At 39.7% G+C, this 12752-nt stretch overlaps 1 protein-coding gene across 1 annotated transcript; it reads right to left on the bottom strand.

The window, feature by feature from the left end:
* Positions 1-3706: 3706 nt before the first annotated feature.
* On the bottom strand, positions 3707-12320 carry LOC110952209 (interactor protein for cytohesin exchange factors 1-like). The gene is made up of 8 exons (XM_022195647.2): positions 11912-12320; positions 10762-10841; positions 10434-10505; positions 8996-9051; positions 7611-7690; positions 6213-6447; positions 5964-6136; positions 3707-5150 (listed from the first exon to the last, which is right to left on the bottom strand). The coding sequence occupies exons 1-8, from the start codon at positions 12152-12154 to the stop codon at positions 4980-4982; spliced, it is 1110 nt and encodes a 369-aa protein (XP_022051339.2). The 5' UTR covers positions 12155-12320; the 3' UTR covers positions 3707-4979.
* Positions 12321-12752: the final 432 nt, after the last annotated feature.

Genomic DNA, 12752 nt, shown 5'->3' with positions numbered 1-12752 from the left:
AGGTTTCACCAGGAAGATACTTGATGAAATCCAGTGATAGTATATATCTGCAGGTAAAGAAACATAAGTTTAAAAAAATGTTTTTCACTAATTTATTGGGTTGGCTTATCTTCTCTTAGTATGCAGCTGATGATGGGTAAACAGTTAATTTGTTTGGTGAGATTCACAATAAAACCAACAATATCAATGTCATGGAGGCGTGAGAAACCAGAAAAGGAAGTGGAGGACAGAGGTTTCCTCACCAAACAGCGATGCCCCGAATATGGATAAAAACATGTCAGCTAGTTCTGCTTTCCAGTTAAAACATGATCTGAATGTTTTACTAAGAGCTTCTATTTTTAACACCTTTTCCTTTGAAAACTTTCACCTTCATATCAATGACGGTTCAGACGTCACACTGTCAGTCTGACAGTCACTCGTGTTGGTTCTGACTTCAGACAGATTCTAAGTCAACTGATCACCCACAGAAAATGGCATCAAGTACAATATAGTGGATCATTTGAGGGGAGGTGTGGACAGACAATGCAGCACATCATCAGACAGGTTTTATTAACAACTCTCCAGCTCGATTTGGTAAAGTGTGAAATTATTGCCCAACAGTTTAAACAAAACATTTTATTCTGGCCAAAAACTGTCACAAACAAGCAAATCTCTAAAGCATTTTTATTGTGGCACATAATCCAGCGATGGATTACGATTTATATTTATGTGTACGTATATAAATTGACTGCTATGAACTTGAATAACAAACCAGTCACTCTGCATATTCTGTACAACCTTATTGTTCAATTACAATTATTGATCATCACTGTTTCATGGCATGTTGCTCTCCATCACTGATGTTAAAATGCAGTGTTCAGCGTTGGACAGCAGATGTCACCATATTGACTGTATCAAAGCTCCAAAGCAGAGAACTATTTTCACCTCAGTGGTTTTAAAATGGTTCGGTGCTTCAGAAAGATTTGTTTCCTTCATCTTGACCAAATTTTAAAATACAGCAAACAGGGAAACAGAAACAAATCAGCCATCTGTTGAGTCATCAGTACATTTTATTATACTTTGAGCAATAACAACAAAATTGTATTTGACCGTATTTAAAAGAAGACAAATCCAAGGCAACTTAAGGTTTAGCTTAACAACAAATTAAGACAAATCACCTGCAGGCACAGATCTATGAAAAACAGGAGTTATTTCACTGTGTGCATACACTACCAGTCAAAAGTTTGGACACACCTTCTCATTTCATGGTTTTTCTTCATTTTCATGATTCTTTACATTGTAGATTTTCAATGAAGGTATCAAACCTATGAATGAACACATATGGAATTATCATTATAAAAAAATGTGGGTTATATCGTTGTTGTAATGTACCTAAGAAAGGCTTTCAGGATTTGTGAAGGTTTATTTAACTTTACCTATACAAATCCTGAAGTTTTCTTCCTTTCCCCAACAACAACAATCCCCAGAGGATATCAACAACATAAGAATTACAAGTTCAGTGGCTTGGTCTTCTGCCTTATTATGTTCAGCCGCTGTTTCTTGCTGATAGTCTCAGTGTTTGGGCAATATATTTTGCTCTTACAGTGACTATGGCCAGTCTCTTGTGTGCAAAACTATCCACACTTCCCACAAGTATTAGATGCAACCGTCCGATTATACTTGCATTTTGTACCTGTGTCTCTAGCAGGACTGTCAGCAGTTGTACTTGTGGCACTTGGACCAGGGAGTGGACTGGGCTATGTAACAAAATCCAAGGAACTGATGGAACAAAACAGCTGTGGCCCTGGTGCTGGTGGTTGTGGACAAATAGGTCTGAGGCTTGAGCTTGAGACAGACCTGAGCTACCTGGAAGCTGCTCTGACAGAGTTAAATGAGACTGAACGGGAGGCTAGCTGTGTTAAAATAATAACAATAATAATAATGGATTAGATTTATGTAGCGCTTTTCCAATAAGGCATACTCAAAGCACGTACAGCCATGGCCATAAGTTTGGACACAGCATGACTTCCTATGTCTGTTTTGATGTCTATTACAGAACATAACTAATAGTTTTTGACAGCACCAGTTTAATTAGTCAACAAATCAACAAGAGATATAATATTATCAATAAATTCCAACAATTGGAACAACTTTGTTCCCAAAACATAATATTAGAAGAAAATAACAAAAAAATGCAGTACTTTCACAACCGAATTTGGTAAGAATAACAAAATGACACCAAACTCTTTTGATGTTTTTTTTAAATATGAAACTTAATATAGTTCTCAGGAGTTGTGTACTGTATTGTAAGTGACAATTTTGTGGTATTTTCTAAGATTCACAAGCGTCATGGTACTTGTGTCCAAACTTATGGCCATGGCTGTACAGTGAATCCATTATTCATTCACTCACACATTCTCACTCTGATGGTGGTAAACTACATTTTTAGCCACAGCTGCCCTGGTGCAGACTGACAGAAGCATGGCTGCCAATCCATGCCTACAGCTCCTCCGACCACCACCAACATTCATGAGTAGCCGCACTGGAGGCAAAGTGGGTAAAGTGTTTTGCCCAAGGACACAACAGCACATGACTAGGACAGAGCAGGAACTGAACAGCAGACCCTTCGATAACTGGATTACCTGCTCTACCACCTGAGCCACAACCACTGTTGGGTGGCATGGCATACTTCTACCACTGCACAATATAGACTGCCCTCACCTATGGCTGTATGGTGTGGTACGCCAGCTGCACAGCATCTGAAAAGAAACAACTGCAGCTGATCATCAAGACAGCTCAGTGGATCATTGGCTCCCCACTTCCACGCCTAGAGATCTATTCCAGCCGTGTCTTCCAACGGGCCACAAAGATTCGGAATGACCCTGCCTACCCAGGACACTCTCTACTCACCAGCATTCCCTCTGGCAGACTCAAAGTCATGAGAGCCCGCACCAACAGACATAGCTTCTTCCCCATGGCTGTAAAGACATTGCTGCAAGAACCATGACCCCCCCCCCCCCAAGACACACACACACACACCTAGCTATTGGAAGAGATGTTGCCGAACAGAATTTCATTGTACCCTTGCAATGACAATAAAGCTTCTTATCGATCAGTGTGAAGCTGGTGTTGATACTGCAGAGGAAATTCAAGTTGTTTCTTTGCAGCTAGCAGTGGTTCACCTGCCACAGGCTGAGCTTCAGGCAGCTGCACCGCTTGCAAAAGAAGAAAGACCTCCTGCCCCTTCAGCTACTGATTGGAGAAAGGTGTGTCTGCAGAGCGGGAGGCTGCACCGAGAGCGTTGCAAGGAGAGGGCTGCACACTTCTGGTCGCACAGGTTACGGTTTAAATGCAAAATTTGCAGCTTTAAAGGATGATTTCACTCAAAGTATACTTGGAATTTAAAAGTTTTTTCAAGCAGTTTTCCCTTTTCATTTTGGCCTCAGCAAGTTTGTCTACAGAGCTGGAGGCTGCACTTGCAGGACCACACAAAGTACTACTTCACATCCTAACTAAGATTTTAAAGGTTCAATTCACCCAAATAGCTAAGCCTCTAAGATTTGTGCTAAGCAACATGAAATTTGAAATGAATTCCTTAACAATCTGCATTTGGACAAATTGTGTAATTATCAGGTAAACTAACAATGGAATCATCTGTAAGGGCCTTTGTGGTGTTGAGATCTCAAATAACCCAATCTGAAGGTTGGAAAGAGGCAAGACAACTCTGGCAGATATATATTTATATTTATTTTATACAAAAACATTAAACAAAATTAAAAGTTAAATACACAAACACAGAGAGGTAAATTAAAGCTCCGTGCAGCCTCCGGCTCTGAAGACACACTGTTGAAAGCACAGCAAACTTGGCGCTCAAACAGAGCAGAGTCACAAGTATAAACAGAAGTGAGGAAAGCCAAATACATTAATAAACAATCGACTTAGATCCTGGAAAATAATCTCTACTTGGTTGGTGATTTATGAAGATAATGCTTAAATGAACTGCAGTGGTTTTGGGGAGTTTCAGCCCGTTGTACTGAGCTGTGCATGTGGCGTTTGCATCTGCAGCTGCTTGGCCCTGGTGGTCTCATGATGTTATTGTATTGAATGAGAAAACCGTAAATACAGATTGTTTAATGGATAATAATGTTCTATTATTATAATAATCAAAGCGTGAATGTACACTGTGTTAGAGGGGAAAGTTGAGTGTCATTTTATTTCATGTGAAACAGGAGATTGTGAAGCTGGGACATGCTGCTATGCCGCCATTTTGACTGTGGTTAAACAACGGAGCTGTAACGTTATGATTCCCAGAAACTGTAAAACCTTTTGGATTTGATTTATATGGACAGGGTCATTTATTTTATTCATGACATGTTGTACAGGTCAGTTTTCTTGTCCCAGTTTGAGGCCTGGACTGAGAGAGATGATCCTCCATGTTATGAGGGAGACAATAAAAGATGGCGACCCGACTGTAGGAACTGCTGTTGTAGTTTCATCAAGCCGGTGAGAGGATTCACTGTAGGGTTGGTCTGTTGATAACTCTCTGACTGAGCGGTAGGACTATTGGAATATTATTCTTTTCTTTGAACTGAACTGGTGTGGAGACACTCTTGAACTGGACTTAAAGGGAATATATTCTTCTTAAGGGGATTGAATTGGAAACACTTTGAACTGAACCATATGTTTTTTTTTCACTTTGTTATCAATGTTATGTTTTATTGAATATTACAGTGTTTCAAATGACAGTGATCTGGTATTTGGTCTTTATTTGACATCGGTTAACCACTCCAGTAGAACTTAGAACTGGTCCAGTAGCATATATAGAGTAGTATCAGCTCAACACTTGCTATATTGATCCAACACATGAACCTGGCTGCTGACCAACATGAAGAACTGGGCTGTATTGTAGGTCTTCATGGACATACTTTATAAAACTGACCACACCAGAGTAAAATGGTGTTTGCCAGATGTGTTCTCCCTGGTGTGAGCTGGGTCTCTGCTCACACTCTTTTCTCATCTCTGAGCTCTGAACCTCCTCCTGCTGCCTGGTTGCATCCACTGATGTCCTGCAGCAGGGCCAAGTTGGAGACTCTCCACTTCCTGTATGTGGGCGCTGTGAGGGTCGGGTCACTGAGGATCTGCTCCACTGCCAGCAGCTCCGACTCTTTAGCCTGAAGAGATGTTGAAACATAGATCCACTTTAACAGGGTAAAGACACACTGAGAGAATGTAACTAAGTACATGTACTTGTGCAGCTCCACACTTGATCATCACTGATACAAAATCAGCAAGAAAGATTCCAAAAGGCAGAGAGAAATCACTGATGTGACAACTTCTCATCTTGGAAAAGATGTGATACCAATTACCACAGTTATCAAACAGAGTATATTTAAAACATGATCCAGTTACTTGATGAGAAGGATGTGATGAAATCATACATCTGTTGCTGTTCCTGGTTATTTCATTGGTTTATTTCAGTGGAATATTTGGTATTTTGTGGAGACGTGGTTTGTAAATTCTGAGGTGCAGCTCCCTGGGTGGCGTTGCTGACATTTTTCTCAGCTTCCTCAACACATATACAAAACCAGACAACAGTGATCTCAAAGGGACATTTCCAACACCTTGTGGATTCCATGACACTGAGAACTGAGGCTGTTTGAGAGCAGTGTTTCTATCCTGTTCCTACTCAAACGCTGAGTTAGTGTAGATATTTGACTATATTTTGAGTAGACATGTAGCTATAGCATTTGCCTTTGTTGGACTTTTGTGTAATTACTGTCACTGTGAGAAAGGGGAGACAAAAGCTGTAGGTACACTGCTTGAGTAAATCTACTTTGTTACGTCAAAAAGTGCCAGTTAGTTACATGTGGCAAAGTTCTGGGCAACTCTTTTCTTTTCCTCACCAGAAGCATCTCCTGGTGTGATCCCATCTGTTATATATTTTCTCATTTGTTGACTCAGTTAAAGACAAAAATCTGACTCACCTTTAATGTGCTGCTGAGGATTCGCAGCAGGTGAAGCTTTTCGTTGACTCTGTCATTCTGACATCGTCGGATAAACGAGGCTCTGAAGTCCCTCTGACTGGACTCTCCAGTAGGAGACAAGCTGGCTGCTTTCAGGTGGTTGTAGAGACGCTCCATCTCATCAGGCGGCTTCTCTGAAAACAAGAAGAGGTCGGTGAGTTAAAGTAGCAGCAACAGCTATGGTGACCAGCTGTGGCTACAGATGTTTACCATGTTCTTCTTTAACATGGATCAGAGGGACGGACAGGGCACCGCTGGCTTTGGCCTGACTGGGGAGGTCAAGCCAGGAGAGACACTCGCTGCTATCCTTTACTGGTTGTCTTCCTCTGTTTCTGCTTAAAGTTCCACCTGCTGAGGTGCTTCTACATCTGTGTTCAGCAGGAGGTGTGTCAAATAGGACTGACGTGCAGGATAAAGACTCACAGGGAGGCTGAAGATGGTCTACCTGTAAAAAAAAAAAAAAAAAGGTTTCACCAATCTAGCAACTTAGAGGTCATCTGGTTTTAAAGTCCATTGGTCCACTGGGGCTGACAGTTTGGTGATGTTTATGTCACACAGAATAAAAAGATATTAAAGATGTGCTTGAACTAAGTCTAAGGCACACCTGTGCACTAATCATGGTGTCTAATCAGCATCTTGATATGGCACACCTGTGAGGTGGGATGGATTATCTCAGCAAAGGAGAAGTGCTCACTATCACAGATTTAGACAGATTTCTGAACAATATTTGAGAGAAATGGTGATATTGTGTATGTGGAAAAAGTTTTAGATCTTTGAGTTCATCTCATAAAAAATGGGAGCAAAAACAAAAGTGTTTTGTTTATATTTTTATTGAGTGTATATCCTAACTGGATGCATACTGCATGCACACTGCAGGCCAAAAGTTTGGATGCAACTTCAAGTTTCTGTTTACATTGTCTTTCTTAAAAACATAATAAAAATTAGTATGAATTCTATGGATTTTGAGATGTATTTACTGGATGATCAGACGTCATTGATATTTACCATTTTCCTCAGTTTACCTTTAGGTATACATTGATGCTACCAGGCAATAGCTGGATAAATGTTAACAAAAGAAAGGCTTTGTTTTAGGGTTGAGAAAATTTGCACAATTTCAGTGCAACAGAAAAAACGAATCTTAGTTTGTATTATTCACTTTAGCTCTTTGGCTTTTGGGAGTTTGCATACAAAAATCCCAATAAATCTCAACTGTGTCCATATCTCTAGAACTACCAGAGAAATAACTAGAAAGAAACAGCTGAGTAAAGACACAAGAGTACAGATACAAATACCCGATAATTATAGTAAAAATGTATTCTGATGAGTGACTCTTTATACAATAATCATGTTTATTTTGCTGCAAAGCACACCAATGAAATTATGATCTTCTTTTGTACAAATCTAATCTTGCTTCCAAACTTTTGGCCTGCAGTAATTTGGAAAACAGAGGTGCTTTATCCTGCAACAGCAACCATTATGGGCTCTCATAAATTACGACAAAAATGATAAGGTGTTGTTTTCAGCACCTATTGTGAGTCTCAGTGCTTCACATCTATCTGGTTGAACTACTTTCATATCGATATTGAGAGTGTAGATTGTGTTACTCACATTTTCAGAATCTGCTGCATCCAGCTGAGAGTCCAGACAACTGTCTTCAGCATCCTGATCGCTGCCCTCACTGTAGCACTCTGCACGGCAAAAAATGCAAATGGAGAGAAAGTAAAAAAAAGGACACAAGACAAGAAATAGGAGGGAAAAAGGGGTTGGAGAGAAGAAGCGAGTGAAGAACAGAAGGAAGACTGGACCAATGGAAGAATGAAGGGGAGGCTGCAGGAGGAAGCAAAGTAAAGAGGAAAGAATGGAGGAGAAAAGAAGTTACAGAAGATATTAAAGATATGAGATCAGAAAGATAAGAAGAGGGAGTAAAAGAAGAAAAAGAAAGGAAAAGAAGCAGAGAAGAAATGGAAAGAATTCATGGAAGAAGCAAAGGAAGAAGAGGGACAAAGCAGCTGCAGGGGTTATTTCATTGGTTTATTTCAGTGGAATATTTGGTATTTTGTGGAGACGTGGTTTGTAAATTCTGAGGTGCAGCTCCCTGGGTGGCGTTGCTGACATTTTTCTCAGCTTCCTCAACACATATACAAAACCAGACAACAGTGATCTCAAAGGGACATTTCCAACACCTTGTGGATTCCATGACACTGAGAACTGAGGCTGTTTGAGAGCAGTGTTTCTATCCTGTTCCTACTCAAACGCTGAGTTAGTGTAGATATTTGACTATATTTTGAGTAGACATGTAGCTATAGCATTTGCCTTTGTTGGACTTTTGTGTAATTACTGTCACTGTCAGAAAGGGGAGACAAAAGCTGTAGGTGCTTGAGTAAATCTACTTTGTTACGTCAAAAAGTGCGTCACTGTAGCACTCTGCATGGCAAAAAATGCAAATGGAGAGAAAGTAAAAAAAGGACACAAGACAAGAAATAGGAGGGAAAAAGGGGTTGGAGAGAAGAAGCGAGTGAAGAACAGAAGGAAGACTGGACCAATGGAAGAATGAAGGGGAGGCTGCAGGAGGAAGCAAAGTAAAGAGGAAAGAATGGAGGAGAAAAGAAGTTACAGAAGATATTAAAGATATGAGATCAGAAAGATAAGAAGAGGGAGTAAAAGAAGAAAAAGAAAGGAAAAGAAGCAGAGAAGAAATGGAAAGAATTCATGGAAGAAGCAAAGGAAGAAGAGGGACAAAGCAGCTGCAGGGGAAGAAAAGGAAAGAAAAACTGGAAAAAAAGACAAAATTATATTAAGATAGTGCAATGTGAGTGAGAGGAAAAAGAGTCACAGGAAAAAATGGAAAGAAAGATTAAAAAAATAAAGATGGAAACAAGATTTTGGGGCAATTAAAAGACAAGAGCTATGTGGGGATGTAGCTGGGAATAAATGGTCATTTTCTCACTTGCACATACAGTATACATGTATATTACTGTATCGAACCATCTGACCTTCGCTGTTAATCACTTCACACCGCTCGGCTGCTTCTGACAGTTTGCTAAACCACCTGCAAACAGATGTTCGGCCTTAGAGACGGCAGCATTTGACATAATCCAATAATGAATCATCAAATCACAAGATGACAAACAGAAGCAACAAGAAGAGGAGGAGAATGAGGAACTAAGTGTATTTTTGTTCTGCAAAAAGAGGTGACATAAAACTCAATAATTATTACTACATACTACCAGTACTATCAGCAGCGAGTCCCTTTGTGAGAGCCATGCAGTTCAGCTTTACTTTTTTGACATTTGGGCAGCTGTGGTTGGGCTGATACAGCAAGCTAATCATGAGGTTGGTGATTGAGAAACACACTGTAAATCATTTTTGTTTGAGCAAATTTGGCAGAGTCTATCATGTTAAAAACTGGTGTAACAGAATCTGTGCCACAATAAAAAGTTATATTTTTGTGAATCTCACACTGGCTTGTCATGACGACCAGAAGACTTGAGCGTGAGCATTCCTCAGATGAAGAGCTGCTCATGGCCGATAGCTTTGGAGTTATTTCCTGATTAAAACTTCAGGTGGAAATTTATTTTCTTGTTTGTTTTTTTTTAAAGGAGCATAAGAGATTAGACATTTTAAAATCCAAAGGAATTTTTCATTGCATCTAGCATCTGTCTCTAATGAGCTTAAATAAACTCATTTTAAGTTACTTTGGACAAATATGTTGGTCAAACTATTTGAAAATATACTTAGAAACAGTGTCAGAGGCAGTGATCTAGAGCTCTGATTTGCTTTAAAGACAACCAAGGCTGTGATTTCATCTCAAGTCAACCTGAAGATGCTAATGTGGGGATAAATTTTACTTATTCATGTCCCAACTTTGTGATGTATCTTTTTGTTTTTCATCCCTACGCAATGAGATTTCATAATGCTTTTTCTTTTGTGCCATCACTCAATTTCCAGTGTAATATTTCAGCATATTGCTCCACATCTTATCTTTATGTTACAGGTGCATATAAAGCTTTCACTGTATTGTACTGAGCATTTTCCCCACTCTTTTCATCCACTTTTGAGATGTTGTAACATCTCCACTACCAGTCAAAAGTTTGGACACACCTTCTCATCCAATCCTTTTTATTTATTTGTATTATTTTTTACATAGAAGATGAATACTGAAGATTAACAGTTTTTTGTTTACAGAATAATTCCATATGTATCCTCTTATAGTTTTGATGTCTTCAGTGTTAAAATAATTAAATAAAAACCACTGAATGAGAAGGTCTATCACGACTTTTGACTGCTAGTGTATACTCTATCATGGACCCATATTTCAGTCTAGCTGGAATAAAGACGTGTACTTTCTACTCAGGCTTATTATTAAACATCCTCACAATATCACTTATAAGGTAGTAATAAATGATTTAAAAAAAAGAGTGACATACTTACTTGTTCATCTCTGTGAAGTTCTCTGCAGCAATAAATATGTTCACAACCAGAGGGTGACTGGCTGTTATGGCACTGAAAGCAAACACAGAGCATCTTAATGATGACATAAATAATAATCTACTGCATACACTGAGCAGCTGATGGAGACAGTTTGACGCTGTTTAAGTGTACATGTTGTTTAAGACAGTGTGTTGATGAAACTTGACGTTCACAGTGTGAAGCGGCAGTGCTGGGTGTTTGACCACAAATAGCTGACTCAGACTGGTGGGTTTTTTCTGTCTGTGTCGACTTTAACTAACACAGGCTGCTGAAAACAAACATGTCATACTGTTTCTTTCTGCACTCTTTCTGTTTGGCCTGTTGGATGGTAAAACCGGACAGGTTGATGAATCCTTCAGCTTTCTCAGCCTGCAAAGAAGAAAAACAAGATTAGAGCAGTGAAAAATGTCGTGGTCAGTGACAGGATGCAGCACATCGCCTCGCTGCTTCGGACCGTAGGTGTAACTGTGCTTTGTTCGGTTTGATCTGCAGTCTGACCTACTTTCTTTCTAACTGTGCACCCACTTTTTTTTTAAAATTACTCGTTAAATCATGTATTTATAGTTACAAGACTTGCAGTGAATAGTCAAAAGCATGTGGACAGCCGAAAAATTACAAATTGATGAAAAATGTTCCTCTTTTAAGCAGCATTTCACATATGAGAGACTGTAGATAAAATGAAAAGCATGCTTTTTAGGGGGTTGCCCAGTGGCGTGGTGGTTTGCATGTTCTCCCTGTGCATGCATGGGTTTTCTCTGGGTACTTCAGCTTCCTCCCACAGTCCAAAAATACGCTGAGGTTAACTGATTATTCTAAATTGCGTGTAGGTGTGAATGTGAGTGTGATTGTTTGTCTCCATGTGTAGCCATGTGATAGACTGGAGACTTGTCCAGGGTGTTCCCTGCCTTCAACACAAGTCAGCTGGGATGGACTCCAGCCTTCCTGTGACCCTAAAGAGGATTAAGCGGTGTACAGATGATGGATGGATGGATGCTTTTTCGGCCTCTGGTGGAGGTAAGTCAAGATCTCAAGCATGTTTAACATCTAGAACTGTTATCTGATATGACTTTGGACAGTAGGAGGCAGGGATGGTTGGTAACAAAAGGAAAATATGAGGATCATTAAATTGAGTACAATCCATCCTGTGGGCATGTCTGAACCGAATTTCAAGCCAATCCATTTAATAGTTGCAAACATTCACAATGTTTCATTAAAAAAACAAAAGCAGAACCACATGATGGTGCTCCAGTAAAGGTCTCCAGGTTTCATCCTCTTGGGATTCTGCTAACATCGCCTGGTAAACGACTCCTCATAGAGCCCCAAACACTAATCAGTCCCAGCTTTCCAACACCAGTGACACATGAAAGTGAACCACTGCTGTTGGAGCTGAATGTGGATACTCATGTTTTCCATTCAACCCCAAATGAACTGTGACTTACCGTCTTGTCGGTGTACCAGTACAGAGAACACTTCTTCAGGACAAACCAGTATCTCTTCCATTTGCTCCCTAGGAAGCTGCGTCCCTCCTTCCGGCGCAGCAACCAGCCCTGACAGTCCACCACACCCAGATCCTTCACCGAAACCCTCCTCCGGCTCATGGCTGCAGTTGAACCTGCAGGGAGGCAGCAGGTGAGATTCTCAGGACCGACAGGAGACGACAGATACTTTAAAGCCTTGAGCATCTTATTGCTGCAACGTGCACCAAAAATACTACTTAAATTTTCTGTTGATATAATTAGCAGTGGTGTGCAGCTAGATAAACCAACTTCTGTCAAGACACAGTGTAATCATACTGCACTAGTACTGAGTAATCTTTACTTAAATTAGTCGTGTTTTTCTTGTTTTAAAACTTTCATCTGCTGCAAATAAGAAAATAAAAAGTTAAAAAGAAGAATTATTTGCTTACATTTAGTATTTTTCACTTATTATTGGGCAATATCAAGTTTGAATTTCAAGTATTTTGACCTGAAAATCAGCATTTTCAGGTCATTTTAATCTTTGGATACTTACCTGGGACAACTTATTTCTAGATTTAAAAATCTTATGTCAAGATTTCTTGTCAAGTAAAATTTACCTGCTGCATGGATAGATAATTTCACTCGTTTTAAGTAATTTTCTTCTCAAACTTAGTGTTCCACAACAAGTTCTCCACTGAGTGCACAATAGGAAATATGTGGATTCATATCTATCATGTTGTCTTTTGTTTGACTAGTCTGAAATGCATTTTTAGCAGATGAGCAGTGCAATGATGGTTGTGTCAGCTGTCATTAAAGCCATTTC

This window comes from Acanthochromis polyacanthus, chromosome 16 (assembly GCF_021347895.1).
Source record: "Acanthochromis polyacanthus isolate Apoly-LR-REF ecotype Palm Island chromosome 16, KAUST_Apoly_ChrSc, whole genome shotgun sequence".
In the NCBI taxonomy this organism is placed as follows: domain Eukaryota; kingdom Metazoa; phylum Chordata; class Actinopteri; family Pomacentridae; genus Acanthochromis; species Acanthochromis polyacanthus.
The sequence above is the reverse complement of the archived record's forward strand: the minus strand, read 5'-3'. Positions and strand labels throughout refer to the sequence as shown.

Bases quoted from the DNA above. Each gene is read 5' to 3' on its own strand.
- LOC110952209 (XM_022195647.2), bottom strand. From the start codon at position 12,154: ATGCTCAAGGCTTTAAAGTATCTGTCGTCTCCTGTCGGTCCTGAGAAT. The intron at 10,506-10,761 runs GTATGACATGTT...GTTTGCTTTCAG, and splicing joins AAAGAGTGCAGAAAGAAACA to TGCCATAACAGCCAGTCACC. The intron at 7,691-8,995 runs GTCAGATGGTTC...TTTGCCGTGCAG, and splicing joins TGAAGTGATTAACAGCGAAG to AGTGCTACAGTGAGGGCAGC.